The 16856-nt window shown below is 36.4% G+C and overlaps 1 protein-coding gene across 1 annotated transcript in view; it reads left to right on the forward strand.

Annotated features, from left to right (window-relative positions):
• Positions 1-540: 540 nt before the first annotated feature.
• Positions 541-16856, forward strand: part of LRPPRC (leucine rich pentatricopeptide repeat containing) — a 90363-nt gene continuing 74047 nt past the window's right edge. The window contains exons 1-11 of the mRNA XM_087717708.1: positions 541-735; positions 7316-7512; positions 8722-8844; positions 9781-9902; positions 9985-10043; positions 11115-11201; positions 12215-12341; positions 13949-14093; positions 14371-14525; positions 15274-15379; positions 15472-15579. Of these exons, the coding sequence (XP_087573834.1) occupies positions 596-735; positions 7316-7512; positions 8722-8844; positions 9781-9902; positions 9985-10043; positions 11115-11201; positions 12215-12341; positions 13949-14093; positions 14371-14525; positions 15274-15379; positions 15472-15579 (1369 nt within the window). The 5' untranslated portion in view covers positions 541-595. The remainder of the gene's footprint in view (positions 736-7315; positions 7513-8721; positions 8845-9780; positions 9903-9984; positions 10044-11114; positions 11202-12214; positions 12342-13948; positions 14094-14370; positions 14526-15273; positions 15380-15471; positions 15580-16856) is intronic.

A 16856-nucleotide genomic window follows, 5' to 3' on the forward strand; every position in this document is an offset into this window, starting at 1 on the left:
TGCGCAGAGTAGGGATGTTTCACGTGTCTTCCCCGGCAAGAAGCGAAAGTAAGGATAAGGCCGACAAATAGCTTTCCCGGAGTTGAAGGTCTCTGGAGTCATAGCTTAATCTCGAAAACCTCTTCGAATCAGCCCGCCTCTGGACCGCGCGGTTTTTATTTTTAAGACAAGTCTGACGGTGCCTTTTGACAGCGTAACTCTGCCAGGAACAATCAGGAACAATAATAAATAATATGCAGACTGATGCTTCGCGTTCCATTCGGAGTGGCCCAAGTCACTCTCCGTCCTTGCCCTTGAGTTACGTCTATCCGTTTTGGACTGTTCCATTTTTTTAAAAGGATCTACTGTAACTTGGGGTTGAAAAGGAAAGGTGAATGCGCTTTTTAAAGTATCCGAACTCTTCGGGATAAATCATCCAATTTCTCCAAGCATCTGGGTTTGCGATAGTGTATTCCTCGGTTCGAGCATACCGGATCTTGGCCAAGCGTATTCCAAGATACCCCCCTCCCAGTCCTAGTGAATGCAGCCTCCTGCCGGTCACGTGTTCCCCTTGGGCCGCTGGGTTCTTTTGCTGCACCAGCGTGCGTGAGTAGCCATGGCGGGGTTGCTCCGGTCAGCCGTCTGGCTTCGTTCGCGTCTCTTGCTCTGGCGAGGAGGATGCGTCCTTCCGGGGCCCGTCCCGTCGCCGTTGCCCTCGGCTGCCCTCCGACGCTTTAACACCAATCCCAGCAGAGCGTGAGTATCCCCCGAGGGAAGCACGCAGCTTCTCGGGTCCGGGGAGTGAAGGCAAGCAGGGGGGAGGTCGCGAAGATCCTTGGGGTTGCGGGAGCGGGGGGGGGGGGGTATATGCCTTTGCTGCTTTCTAACGGCCGTCCAAATATTTGCAACCCAGACTGTTCTAAGATCCGCAACACGAGGCTACACGCTTTTGCAGCCTTCCTCGGCCGTGGCGTGGATTATGGGTCTGGTAATCCAACCCAGTCGATAGCGGGGTGGTAGGTTGGATCAGGCCATGCCAATCTGAATCCAGGGCCAGAATTGTTTACTTGGAGGACAAGACCGAAGCCGGCATGCTGTTTTTTATTACCAGTTCCGCACTAGCTGCTAATGGGAAACTGCAGGGTATAAAACACGCGGCAAAGAGCCGGTTTTCAGAGGTGAACTGCCTCGGGGTATGAAGAAAGTAAAAGAAAAGAAAAAAAGTACAGGTAGTCCTCCAGTTGCGACCGCAGCGGAGCCCAAAAATTGTTGTTAAATGACACATTTGTTAAGTGAGTTTTGCCCCATTTTTCGACTTTTTTACCACAGTTAAGTGAATCACTGCAGTTGATAAATTGGTAACCCGATTGTTAAGTGAATCTGGATTCCCCATTGACTTTGCTTATCAGAAGGTCACAAAAGGGGCGCTCACATGATCTTGGGGACCAGAAAAGATAGTAAATATGAACCATTTGCCAAGCATCTGAATTTTGATCACATGGTGTGTGCTGCAAAGGTACTTGTGAAAAACGGTCACAGGTCACATTTTTTCAGTGCTGTTGTAACTTTAAACAGTTACTGAATGAACTGTTATAAGTTGAGTACTATCTGAACTTGGCTGTTGTTCTTTTCCCTTCAAGCAACCTCTGCCTAACCTGGTAGTCATTGCTACAGATTCAGTCAGTGATTTTCTACCGTTAATGATGTGTTCTGAAAAAAGAATCTTTTATCTAACTTGAACATTCCACTGTTCAAGCATAGCCAGCATCCTTGGATTCTAACGCTGTGGAAAGGAAGATGCATAACCTACTCTATGTTTAAGTGAACTATGGTTTACTGAATTAATCCAACTACTTCTTTATGCAACACTCTTACTTTATGCAACACTTTATGCAACACTTTATGCAAACTAGTGTTTCTCCACCTCAGCAACAATTTGGATTAAACTCAATGCTGGTAAAGTTCTTAAGGGGGAGATATACTGCTCCAAACTATAAATCAACTACAATATTTAGTTAGATTGACACAGCTAGTTGCATTTTAGTTACGTGTGATTGAGGGAATCTGGTTTTGGATGTGCTTTCCATATTTTGCTTAAATTTATAACTGACACTTTGTCCTTTGCTTTTTCTCCCTAAAGTTGTTTTTTTTAATATTGGAGCCATTACAGGGCTGCTCTGTTCTGCTTGCCATTCCTGGAGCTAACTTTACAATTACCTTTCTGCGTTATAGAGACCAGAACAATACAGGTAGTCCTTGACTTACAACAGTGGATTTACTGACCGTTCAAAGTTACAACAGCACCGAAAAAGTGACTTATGACCATTTTTCACAGTTATGACCTTTGCAACGTCCCCATGGTCACAAGATCAAAATTCAGATGCTTGGCAACAGGTTCATACTTATGACCATTGCAGTGTCCCAGCATCATGTGATCATCTTTTGCAACCTCCTGACAAGCAAAGTCAATGGGGAAGCCAGATTCACTTAACAACCATCTTAGTAACTTATCAATTGCAGTGATTTACTTAACTGTGGCAGAAAATGTTGTAAAATGGGGCAAAACTCACTTAACAAGTGTCTCACTTAACAACATAAATTTTGGGCTTAATTGTGGTAAGTTTACTGATGGTAATTGGGACTGTACACAATATGTTTAAAAATATTAAAATATTTCAAAAGTTTTAAGGCATTGTTTACTCACTTTACTCGCTTTGAGTGTTACACAGATTTTTGTGGGGGTATTTAACCATGCAGTCCTGTGTCTAATTAAGTGGTAGAAAACTGAATTGTGTAATTATTGACTGATGCCTATGAAGGTGTACTCCAGCATTTGGAAAATCACTAATCCAGCTCGGAATAGATTTTGCCACATTTATCACCTGATTTCAACATTCATGTACTTCCAGTTGCATAAATATGGCTATTCTTCCTAACCTTTTGTTAATACACTATGTTCCTGTTAGCTGGTTGTGTTTTCTATGCAGAAAGGAAATTCTTTGCAGTTCCAGATATACATTGTGTTTTATGTCACCATATCCTTTTTGACATATAGACCAAATTCTATCCAGTACACCTTTCTTATTATTTCTGTAGAGATCATCTGCAGAAAATAATTTCATTGGTTATGTACCACTCCATTAGATTTCTTCAGTGTTTGTATTTTCTGTTTTTACTTCTGAAGTCAGGTACTCTGCAGTTTCATCTTATGGGGTGGGATGGCATTTTCATATAAGGACATATGCACAGTCTTCACGCTGGGAGTTTCTTTGGCATGCACCTTTACCTTTGTGTCCTTACGGGTTTCTTGATTAACTACATTTATTTCCTGTACCTCCGCTGCCCCCCTTGGAATGGTTATTAAGATGTATATAATCAACTTATGATGATATGTGTAAATATAATGGGAAAGATTGAGGGCAAAAGAAGGGGACAACAGAGGTAGCTGGATGGAGTCACTGAAGCAGTAAGTGTGAGCTTAAATGGACTCCAGAGGATGGTAGAGGACAGGAAGGCCATGGGGTCGTAATAGGTCAGACATAACTTCACAACTAACAGTAACAAATCATCCTCTAGGACCGTGATGACGAACCTATGACACACGTTCTGGGTGCATGCGCATGCCGGCCAGCTGATTTTTGGCCTTCCAGAGGGCTGGGGGAGGCTGTTTTCACCTTCCTCCAGTGTCGGGAGGGCGAAAAATGGCCCAAATTCCCAAACTTCCCATTAGGCCATTTTTCACCCTCCCCAGGCTTAAGGAAAGCCTCTGGAGCCTGAGGAGGGCGAAAAACGGCCCAACAGGCAAACTGGAAGTTCAGGAACCAACTTCCAGTTTGCCCGTTGCTGTTTTTCGCTCTCCTCAGGCTTCAGGAAAGAACCTGGGGATGGGGGAAGGCAAAAAAGCCCAATTTTTCCCCAGGCCCCTCCCGGAATCTGGGGGTGGTGAAACCCCCCTGCACAGGGCCCATGTGCGGTGAGAGGGTCACATGAGCAGATGGGGGTCACACACACATGCCTAGGGGGCACGCATGCACACGTGATAAATAAATTACTAATAAAGTATCTGTAAATTGTTTTAGTTGATCTGAACTTTCATCTTAAGCTTTGCACCATAGCTTTGATCCCTAACTATAAATATGCTAACTGGGACTTCACAGTTCAGAATATTTGGTGGGTAGTAGATTGTGATTTCTGCCTCCAATACTAGAGAATATACACTATGTTGCTCAGAATTAAATTGTTAGGCCCTTGATATTCTCTGAAGTGATTTTTTTTTTGCACATATTTCATAGGTAAAGTAAGAACAATTTACAGAATAAAGTTTGCTGCTTTTTTCTGTTAATAGTTTGCCTTTTGGTTGGGGTATGGTCTCTTCCTGGGTAATTTCCTTGGTAATACCATTGTGGTGTTGTTTCTTTTTCTGATTGGTTTTCTGATCCTGTTTATTTGGTATTGGTTGTTGGTTCAGTATGCTCTGCGTTGTTGGCTGTTCTTTGACTTTTGGTTATATCTTATAAATCGTATGTAGAAGAACTTTATCTCTATGTCTCTGTCAGGGAAGTAGCTAAAACTGGAGGAAAAAATATCTGCTGAGGGTCAGAGAAGGAAGTGGGCATTTCATGTGTATCACTGTGGATGAAAAGCTAATTCCGACTTTTGGAAGTCTATCAGGGCTTGTTTCAGTGATTGAGCTGCTTGATCTGAATTTTACAAATCCTTTCCTTACCTTCTCTCCATTCCAGCAACAGAAAAATTGCAAACAACTTTCCAGAAAGCAAGTAGTGCTCCCTTCAGGCCTCCTGACTTTCTCTTGATCCCAAGATATATCGTTATTAATTCCCCCCCCCACTCATACATTTAATGATTTTATTGTATAAATTTCAAATTAATTGAACATACAGTATTGTCAGGTGCACATATCCACCTGTGGATAGACTCATGTAGATATTACATGACTATCTGCCTTGCCTGGGGAAACAGCAGATATAGACCTAACAGTTTGACCGCAGACGTTTCGTCCCCTAAACAGACTTTAAGCTGGAATGTCTCTACTCCCTCTAAAGCCCCCCCCCCAGCCAATGGTTCAACCACAAGAATTGAGACATGTATTTTTATGATATTTCCCAAAATATTCAATTACAGGACCTACAACCACAATTGGAACTGGAATTTCCATTGTAAGTCATTGCAGATCTAAGTTGAGTTGGAGCTGATTTTATGACATTTTTACTGCAGTCATTAAATATATCAATTAAATATATCAATTGTTAAGCAAATCCAGCTTCTCCCCCAAATTTTTTTTTTGCCAGAAATCAGCAAAAATGGTTGATGGTAAAATTGTAATCATGTACTTGCAGGACATTGCAACCAGTTGTAAATGTAAACCAGTTGCCAAGCATCCAAATTACAATCAAGTGATTATGGGTGCCGCTTTTTCTATGGCCATCATAATTTTGGACCTTTTTTAAGCAAATGATTGCAAGTCAAGGACTATCTCTATAGGGGCTTCCTTTTTCCCAAAGCATGATTATAAAGCTATAGTGTTGCAAAAGAGAATTATAGTCAATCATTTTAGATAGTCATTTTCATAATTGCAGAACTAGGATCACTTGAATCTTAAATTCTGTCTTTAAAGCATAATATAAAGTACAACAAACATTTTTAATATGATCATAACATTTTTTTTGCAAGTTGAAAGGTATTGTAAGTTATTTCTATAAAGATACATTTTTTGTTTTGCAAAGTGTTTGATATGAATAATTTGTTATTGATATTCATTATGAATGATTTCTGCTTCTAATTCAAAAATTTTCCTATTTTTATTTAGCCTGCATATGCATATGTCTTGCTCACAGAAAAAGCCACATTATATTTATGCATAATTTTTAACCAGACTCATAAACAGGCTAGACACAGTACACAAAGCCAAAAGTAAACCAACATGTTACTGGTTAATGTGCTTATGTGAACAGCCTTAATATTCTTGAATCTTACTTGCTAATTTGTGATATTTAACATCCTTCATTAAACTTCTTTTAAACTGTTTTGCACATATTTTATCATATCATAACTTAAGATATTCTTATGATATTAGAGAATTGTTCTTATGATATTAGGCAATTGTTTTTGAAAAAGGGTAAACCATTGATTTAGTTTATTTTCATGTAGGTGGTTTCAGAAATTTATTACAGCTTTACGTGGCCAATTGGTCCAGTGGTTAAGGCATTAAGCTAGAACTGAGGAGATTGTATTCACACACCTTCAGCCCTAGAAAACAAACAATGGCAAACTACTTCTGAAAATCTTTGCCAAGAAAACATGGAGTAATCTAGACAGTTGCCAGGAGTCAACAGTGATTCAAAGGCACCCCCTATTACAATGTTTACTAATTGTCCCCTATTTTGAATATTTACCTAGATCTAAATATTTGTTTTCAGTGTTCATTGAGGTACTACATTTAATTTTCCACATTTATCACATTCTCATTGTTGGATCTGAGTCCCAGGATAAAGAACCGGTTTCTGTAATATTACCTTCATCACCCTCTTGCAAGCTGACAGGTTGGGTACAAAGGGTAATAAAAAAAGAAGCCATTTGTCAAGTTGCTATGGATAACTCTTTGACTTTCCTTTTTTAGGAAGATTGTTGAGAAAGTAGTTGGGTTAAAACTTAATAGAGCTTATCTGGATTTCAGTTCAAATTCAGTCATGGATATAGGGGGAAAAACCCCAGTAGTGATCACTCTTTTGTGTTTGGGCTAATGGGAGGTTCACTAGTCTTGTGGAATCTAATCTATATTTGATACCTTCTTGATCATGATATCCTTCTAGAATAACTGTAAAACTTGGGAATGAAGGGTATTGTGTGGCAGTGGTTCTCCATCCTGAGTGGCTGATTCTAATCATTGGAGTAGTGTGTAAATATGAATCAAGACACATACAGAACCCTATTTTCTACCAGTCTGAGCCTTCCTAAATCCAAGCAAACTCTGTTCCGTGAATCTAGTGAGGTTACCACTTTTGGTTAAGAAAAAATGGAATTTATTGCAAAGATTTGTTAGTTTTAAAGTCTGGTTAGGGATGAAAGTTGGAAGCACATAGTAGCGTATATTGGCATCACACTCTTGATTACATTAATTTGTGAAACTGCCTTAATCTGTGCATAATCTGGAAATATTGTTATACTGAAAATGTCCATTGATTTGATAACTAGACTGGTGCTAACTTTGGGTTCTTTTGCTCTATTAATATTTTAGATACAAAATTAGTAGCTTGTAATAATTTTTGCTTAACAGGAAAATACTGTAATACATCATAGACTTTGTTTTGATTTGCAGATCCCTAATGTACCCCACAAGGCTCTTTACAATTGCAGTCCAAGAAAACAGAGATGTTCAAGAACAGTTACCTGTTCAACAAAAGCAGATACAATTTTTTGATTGGGCGTTTAACAAAATGGACAATTCGATCAGAAGAAATGGTTGCATTACTAAATCCCTGTTAGAAGACATATTTCATGATGCCTGCAAAACAGGTAAAAGAGTTGTCTTCTTAATTCTTATTGAACATCACCAATGTAAATGTTATGTTAATATATTAATTATTGATATTGGTTTTTTTAAACAAATGCAACATTTTTCTGGAGTCTTGTTTTAGAGGGCCTACAATCAGAATTTTCATTCTGTATATGTGAACAGTAGATGTGATGTATAAAAATGTTACAAGTGTGATTTTATAGAAGTTAGAAGCCCCTTCTGCACATCTCTTCTGCTGAGAGGCTAAAATATTAAACCAGGGAACACCATTATTGTTTTAGTTATCTAGATATCTTCAGTAGAGAATTCAGTTTCCCCTTCAACCTGCAAGTCCATACAGTGTTTTTTTACAACTATAAATTACTTTGAAATCCAGAGTCCATTGTATAGTGTTGATTCTATACATTTAGGTGTTTGAAATCTTATTTAAAATTTTTAAGTAGTTTGTAAATGTCATTTCCCCTTAAGATTTGGCAAAATGGTCTTTCCTCTGGTCTTGTATGTTTTTACTTTGTAATGTATTTCTTTTTTCTCAAATGATTGTAATTTATATTCCCTGATTTTCCTAATACTCTTTGTTCAGTGTTTTCTTTTCCTTCATGGAACCATTTTGTAAATCAACTCGCTCCATTTTATGATGGCCTCCACAAAAGCTGCTCATGATTCTTAAATGGGCCAGCAGGATTCCAGAAAATTTGAAGAAGTCTAAATGAAGGTCTTTAATAATAGCTAGATTCATAATGCAATATACATAAAAGTGTTGAAAACAAACAACTAGTCTTCAAGTTATGACCGGTCGCTTAGTGACTGTTCAAAGTTATAATTGACCCATAAAAGAAGGCTTAGGTCCTTGATTTGAAATTTCGATGATTGGGCCTCCATTGGTTTGCTTAATAATTGCTGCAGAAACTATCATAAAATCAGGTTGGTCATGTGACCAACATATGATCATAATGGGCAGACTCCAGTTGTGTGCCAGTGACTATCTGTTCATGTATATCTTAAATTCAGTGTATCTCTAGTCAAATAAGATACATGCATGGATATACTAATGTTTCCTGTCTTTAAGACTACTTATTCTGTAAAGTTTGGTTTCTTTTTCATTATTGGTTGATACAAAGAAGACTAGAATGTTTAAACTTTTAAACTTCTCATTTCTGCAAAATTTAAAAGTTGTTGCATTTCCAAATTATTTTGTTCTAATTTAGGATTTCCAAATGGTAACCAGGCCTTGCTGCTGTTAAGAAGCTGTGGCTCACTGTTGCCTGAGCTACCTCCGCATGAAAGAACAGACCTTGCTCATGTCATGTGGGTAAAGCTGAAAAGTGCTGGTATGTTATTTAAGTAAAAAAAAACCATATAGATTAGTGTGTATTTTTAAAAAAAATAAATGGTTTGATAATATTCTATGTATTACCATTCCTGCATACCAGTTGCTATGACATTTTTCAGGTGACTTTCCATATTTGGAGAGCTATGCTGACATCTAGGGGATTGATAGTAAAAGCAAACTATTTTTATTTTATCTTCAGTTATGTTAGCTTTATGTTTACTGCTTTGGAGACTAAGTTTATTGATCTTGTGTTTTGCTTGTCAGGTTATTAGATGGAATTATTTGCAGTTTTCTACCTGGATTTCTTAACTGAACTACCTGGTAGTAGTTCTTAAAGGTTTTGGATAATGGCTTATGGTGTTCAGCATTAGTTTGGATACTTTAGACTTAGCTCCAAACTGCAACTTGGTGCTATAAAAAGAAAATATGTTCACCTTTTTTCTTCCCCTTCTCCACTGCCCACATGACTTAAATTCACTGTTACTTCGGTGCTAACCATAAATAACTCCAAACTTAAAAAGTGAGAATTGAAAGAAATCAAATGTCAGGAACTATTGTACAGTACCCTATGTGCTAAAGTGTGTAACTCACCCTTCCCCAACTTAACGGAGAAATTATAGCTGGGATCTGCTACCAACCATAGTTAGTTCCCATCATTCATGATAAATAGTATCAAGAGCTGTAAATAGTTTTAATAGTGGCAACCTTTAATCATGGCATCTTCCACCTACTCTTCCTTTAGGGGTTGTCATTGCATAGGAAAATAGTATCAAAAATGTCCAATTTTAAGCTGAAGCTTAGGTAAGCAATAAGGACTGTCGAAATCTGATGTGTCTTGATTTTTAGTCCATTTTCTGTATATTAACCATTGTGTCAAACAATTCTATGAACTTTTTATTGTACTGAATTTTATTTTTTACAATTTTTTACTTAGGTGTTATATTCGATGTAAGCCATTATAACGCTTTGCTAAAAGTTTATCTCCAGAATGAACATGATTTTTCTCCGGATGTATTCCTAACAAAAATGGAGGAGGCAAATATCCAGCCCAATCGAGTAGGTATTTCATAAAGGTATTTTCATAAATTTACTGTACCATTTGATATTAGCAATTCTCATATTTAATTATGTTTTACAGGTCACATATCAGCGGCTAATTGCTGCCCATTGCAACAAGGGAGATATTGATGGATCCAGGTAACAACATAAACAAATAGTTTGAGATAAATCTTGTGGGACAATCTTACATGTATTTGTGTTGAAGTATCTCCCATTGTGTTCCATTCGTTGTCTCCAAATCTTGGGAAAATTTCAAAGAACTTTCACATAAACTGCTTAGAGAGGGCTGTTAAGCTCTGTGAATTGGCATATAAGTCTAAGTGCTATTGCTATTTTCATGACTAGGCCATATTCTAATATACACTATATTGCCAAAAGTATTCACTCACCTGCCTTTACTCGCATATGAACTTACTGTAAGTGACCTCCCATTCCTAATCCATAGGATTCAATATGACGTCGGTCCACCCTTTGCAGCTATAACAGCTTCAACTCTTCTGGGAAGGCTGTCCATAAGGTTTAGGAGTGTGTTTATGGGAATTTTTGACCATTCTTCCAGAAGCGCATTTGTGAGGTCACACACTGATGTTGGACGAGTTTACGTGGCCTACCGCTTCGTGGCTGAGTTGCTGTCGTTCCCAAACACTTCCACTTTCTTATAATACAGCTGACAGTTGACTGGAATATTTAGGAGCTAGAAAATTTCATGACTGGATTTGTTGCACAGGTGACATCCTATCACAGTTCCATGCTGGAATTCACTTAGCTCCTGAGAGTGACTTATTCTTTCACAAATGTTTGTAAAAACAGTCTGCATGCCTAAATACTTGATTTTATATACCTGTGGCCATCGAAGTGATTGGAACACCTGATTCTGATTATTTAGATGGGTGAGCGAATACTTTTGGCAATATAGTGTATGTGTAGGAAGCCAGCAATTGAACAATGTCTCTAAAAGAATGCCTAATTTTGCCTACTTCAATTAAAATATCTCTTTGAAGTTAAAATGGTGATTCTTAGGCAGAATGGTAGATAGACATATTCCTTTTTGCTAATCAAATGTTAGACTATTGTTGCCTAGTTCTTTTAACTAAAGCAAATGTTGATGTCATTCCTGTGCCTGTGTCTGTCTATTTATTATCTATATCTCTACATATATTTTTCCTATTTTTCAAGGGAACATTTATCTGATTTTATTTTCATTTGCAGCAAAATTCTTAATATTATGAAAAGCAAAGATCTCCCGATAACGGAGTTGATTTTCAGCGCCCTTGTCACTGGTCATGCAAAAGCTGGGTAATTTATGTTTCTTATTCTCCTTAAATCATTGTCTAAGATTAATCTTATTTAGGCAATTATATTTTTAAATCATTTGAATGGTTACAAAAGAATATTTCATAATGAACTTCCTTGCCTTATTCATAGCTCATTCTGATATGAATGAAGATTTCCTGAATTAAAGCAGCTCTGCACATTAATATGAAGCAGTATCTTTCTGTACGAGTGTCTGCTAGGATTTGTGGGCTTGCTTGATCTAAGTTCTGGGAAACATCCTAAGAGCCTACACACATGTGAAATTACATTAAATGCATCTTTTTAAATTGGTTTGGAATTGAAAATAGCTGATGCAGGCAAATTTGAGAAGGAGTTTTGATCCCTTTTCTGCCATAATTCTGATTTCGAAACAATCTACTACTTCAGTATACATAAAGGTTCAATGTCATATGCATGTCATTAAACAAATAATATGGCTAGATAAGATTTAATATGACTAGATAAGATTTAATATGACTAGATAAGATTTGCAAATGCCAAACCACAGACAAGCAGTGTGAGGAGATAATTGACATCTTATGTATTAAGAGTTTTTTTATCCCCATGCTGCCCATAGAGTGGGCTGTTGGAAAGGGTTTTTTCTGATACAGTAGTATTTTTTCAGAGAGATCTTGAATATTTATTACTGGATCAGTCCAAATCTCAAATTGCTGAAAATAGCCACATCTCATATATAGTACACTAATACTTTTTTTGCTGTGACTGTCAACCTTTTCTTTAGTAGATTGCTCTCATCTTTTAACATAGTTCATAAGCACTTTATACAAAAAAAGTAGAATTTTAAAGCGTGATCTTTTTCTTTTATACATGCCACTGCTATTTAATTTTGCATTCATTTCCTTTTACACATCCATTTAATTAAATGTAAATAAATGTTAGATTCTGGACTTTTGGTTTCATTTATGGGCTAAGGAGAAATGTTAGTCGTGAATTACATGTAATTATGTATGGTATTTTTCTCCATAAAATTTCAGAGATATGGACAATGCAGTCAACATCCTTTCTGTCATGAGAGACACTAAAATTGAACCTGGCTCGGAGACTTATTTGGCACTCTTGAATGCTTATGCTGAGAAAGGCAACATAAACCAAATAGAAGAGGTAATGCCCTTTGTTTGTAAAGCTACAACTTATATCTTGGCTTACGGCACTTTTAAAAAATAATTTGCTTCTGACCTTTTTAAATACAGTTCTTCCATACCTCACTATATATGTATCATACTAATCCAAAAAGGAAGATAATCCTGAATTTGCTATGGTGTTCCAAAAACACCCAAATATTATACAGAGAATACTGTACGAATACAAACATAAAAATAAATACAACAATCCTATATAAAGCCCAACTCCATATCATGTCAATTTAGGATTACCAGAGCCACCTAAAACTAATTCTGCATATATTTTTCATCCGAGAAGTTTATGCAACTGATATTCTTTGCATATATAAACAAATAAATATAAAAGCAATGCTGCAAATATAGGTAGGTTTATTTGAATAGACCTTGGAAAAGAACAAAATGTTCCTAATTAAAATCTATAAAATATCCTTTTTAAAAGGACTCATTGATTATGCATGCCTAAAGTATTTCCTTTCACATATACAAAAGTAGTAAGGAGTCATGGGGCTGACACACAGTGGTGGGTTCTGGATCACGTTGCAACCAGTACGGTGCACGGGGCCGGGTGTCCATCACATGAACGCACGCAGCATGCGCACAGCGTGCACATGCATACTTGCTGCCCGCGATGCTCCAGCTGCTCAGCGGAGTGTCACGCAGGTGTTGTACGCTCCGTGCACGGAAGCCACGAACACAAATACAGGTAAGGAGAGTGGGCGGGTGAGTGAGCCCTCCAGAGCACTGTACCAGAACGGTACCTGGTGCTCACAGCAGGCACCGGTAACCCCGGTCATATCCCACCACTGGGCTGACAAAGAAATGGTATATCGACACAGAAAGAAAAGAAAGACGATTTACAAAAAGCTCAATAGGAGCTGTGCTGGCTCAGCATGTATGAAGACTTACTCTATTTTAGTCCTTTGCAGTTATTATGAAGTTTCATTGTTTTCTAATACATACATATTGGCGAGTGTCTACAGTGAGATAGACGCCATCATCAAACTCAAAACACTTCATTAATCTTATAGCTGTTAATGACAGCTTAAGCCACAATAATTTATCAGTAAGCAAAACAAAAACTGTAAAACTGTGCCATGTGTTTGAATTCTGCAGTAACAATTTTATGGTAAGCCCTCAAGAAATATTGTCTTAAGACTTGCTTACATAATTAGCCAATGCCGTATATCAGTATTGAATTGGTATTTGCTGCTTGCTAAGCATATTATAAATTTGTGAGTTTTTCTATAGATAATTGTTCTCTAGAAAACAGTGTTCTTTTATTTGATGGACAAATAAGATATTTGTATTGTTCGAAGTAGTACTGGAGAAGTTAGCAGCTATTGAAGATGGCTCAGTTAAATATTCATGAAATTGCATCCTTTAATAGCCAGATCATAAGCCAATAAAATGGTATTTTGCATCATATTAAGACTACTTCCATGATTTTAATTAGAGCATTTCTCAAAAGTCTATAATTGATAGCTAGATTCATTTTTGTCTTACCTACAAAACTAACTAAATAAAAGAACAGCAATTGTGATGTTTATAATAAACACTAACATGACATTTTTCCATTTGCTGATAAAGGAACTGAAAAATATTGAAAAGGCTGAAATTTATCTTTCTGAAAGAGATTTTATGGAAATCATTTTTACTCTTGCTAAGGCCGGATATTCTCAGTATATACAAAATATTTTGGAGAAGATAAAGTTTAGTAAAGAAAGCATACCAGGTAATGTTTTTCTGCAAGTATTTTGGGATATAGATGGTTAATTTTATTTTGTTAATGACAAGTTGTGGGGAAAGTAAGGTAAATGAGATTTATTAATGTATTCTATTTATGTAGCAGCCATTGAACCAGATTTATGGTAGAGCATATTTCTTGAATACATGCTTAAATACACATCAAAATACCTTTTTACTGAGATTATCAAAAAATGCATGTTTATAAATTCTTGTCAAAACCTTACAACTTACATCTTTCCCTCTTGTTTTTATTCCAAATGTAGATGTAAAGAATCTTTGCCTGAGATTAATAACACATAACTTAGAAGATACAGCTTTTGAAGTTCTGCATTCAGTTTTTGTGGCATTAGGGCTCACCTGTGAAAAACATAGTAGCCAGTGCAACTTTTTCTTACACCATTGTATAAACATGGGAACGGTATGTGAAGGCTCACAGTGACCAAACAGGTTTAAAAGTGCATTCCTGATTACAAGATTTCTCAAGCTGATTTTTGTGGGTTGGTTTTAAAAGATGTGTTCAAATTAATAAATTGGATTCTATGTTGTTTAGGGTCGGGAATAAGCAAGAATTAACTTTCTCAATCCCTCCTTCCCCTGCCAGCCACTAGACCTCTATAAAAATCTTTGGAGCCCTTCTACTCTAAGTGGAATGGGTTGTGCTCTGAAAAGTGGGCCAATATCCAATCCTTTTTCATAAATTCATATTTGTAAGTGGGTCTCTCAGGGATTTATGTAGTGTGAAATTGGCAGAAAGCTTTGCATATGTCTAGCTATTTCTGCTGACAGTTTTTTTAGATCTAGCTTATTTAATTTCTTAAACATTATATTCTGATCTGTTAGGGTTTCCTTATGCACTTCTTTTCTTTCTCTCACCAACTAATTCCATAGACTTCCAACAAAATAAGTTCTTCCCATATTCCAACTTAGAAAGAGGATCGCATTCTCTTGTCTCTTAGTCTTTATTTTAGTCTGTATTCTGGACTGAAACCCAAGGAAGTCTTCCCTGATCTTTCACTGCTCGGATGATAGTTAAGTATAACATGGGTTTTCCAATCAAAGTTTTAAAAAAATCTGTTTTTCAAGATTTTATGCTTCATTGTCATTGTGATTTTGAATTATTTATTGAATAGTGGTGAGCTTAAATTCTTAAATCTTATATCTTGCAGCCCTTGGCCAAGTTGAAATATTTCTGCAATGAGCTAAAAGCAAGCAACTTACACCCTTCACCTCTATTGTCGAGTTTATTCTTTGCATTGGAAGCAAAGAAATCTGGTATTTCTTTTTGATGTTTAGCATTTCTGAACATTTTTGTACATGTGTTGTGATCATTCTCATTAACTTTTTTTCTTTTTGGCTCTTTTAAGATTTAGCTATTGATATAATGAAGATGATAAAAGAAGAAGGCGAATGTCTTAAACCTCACTATTTTTGGCCATTGCTGGCTCAGCACCAGGAAAAGAAAAACACTGAAGGTTAGCACTTCTAATCAGATTTTGATTATCATTAATACTAACCACATAATCCTATAGCAAGAAACATGTTTGCATATGAGAACAACTCAGTAACATGCACAGCTCTTATCAAAACATTATTGTCTTTTGATGTAGTAGTGTACTATATATCACAACAATTGCCTTGAAAAGTTATTATTTCATTCTTACTTTATTTTGTCATTGTTAATAATGTCACATTTGGAACTTTACAAAGAGCAATTATTATTTTAGCTTGGTTGTAGCCAAGGTTCAATTTTCACAATATTCTTGGCTGTCTTTTAATATTCTGAACTTGAAAGACAATACTGAAATCTAGGGAAGCTTTTAAAATCAGGTTACTTTGTGCAAATTCTTCCTCTAAATATAAAAGAAATGAATCTTTTAGATGAGGTTTTCATGTTTCTTTGCAGTGATAAGTTAAATGTGAACTTAGTTACGATAATAAAAGCATAAAACCCTCATTGTTGAATGAACTCTCATGATCTTGACATATTGATTGAAGCACTAAAATGCTCAGTTTTTGGATTCTTAAGTAGGCTTAAGCATTTAGCACACACTTTCCCCTGTTACAGATGGGGGTGTCTATAAGATATGAGTAAAAATTGAACAAATATTAAATTTTAAAGGACAATATCTAATTCTTTGGTTTGCATTATTGGTAATTCAGAAAGAATGGACTGATAAAAAGATGCTTTTAAGAGAAGTACTTTCCCCTTGGGAAAATTAAAAACTGTCTTTTTCATCTTATTTCACAGTATAATGTGTTTTAGAATGAGATGCAGAGTTGTTAGTGTGACATGGATGACAAACAAAATGTAGAAACAACAAAAAAAGAGCTTTTAGCAGGCAGTTCATATTGCAATTTTATTTTAAAATATACAGTCATATTCCAACTTAGACTAAATGCTGAAACAAGTATTCCCTAATTGTTTCTGGCAATAAAAGTGTGCCAATCTTTTTTAGAAAAGTCTTTATAAAACAACATTCTCTTGTTAACTCTTTACATTCCTGAAAATGCTTAAGAGTACTGGGGAGAATATCCTAATAAAACCTTTGCATTCAAAATTGTTGGCAGTGTATTGTATCTCCTCCAACTATCTCCAAACTGTACATACTATGATAAGTTCAAGTTTAACTATGTTTTATTTAATACTATTTCTTTCCAGTTTGACTTGCCTCTATCCCAAAACTAATGAATGGCTAGCTATAAGTAGTTATATATTCAATGAAGAAATCTTCATTGTGGAAATCCTTCA

The sequence above is a fragment of the Thamnophis sirtalis genome, unplaced genomic scaffold (assembly GCF_051295495.1).
Source record: "Thamnophis sirtalis isolate CommonGarterSnake01/CBP01778 unplaced genomic scaffold, rThaSir2_p1.2 scaffold_6, whole genome shotgun sequence".
Lineage (NCBI taxonomy): Eukaryota > Metazoa > Chordata > Lepidosauria > Squamata > Natricidae > Thamnophis > Thamnophis sirtalis.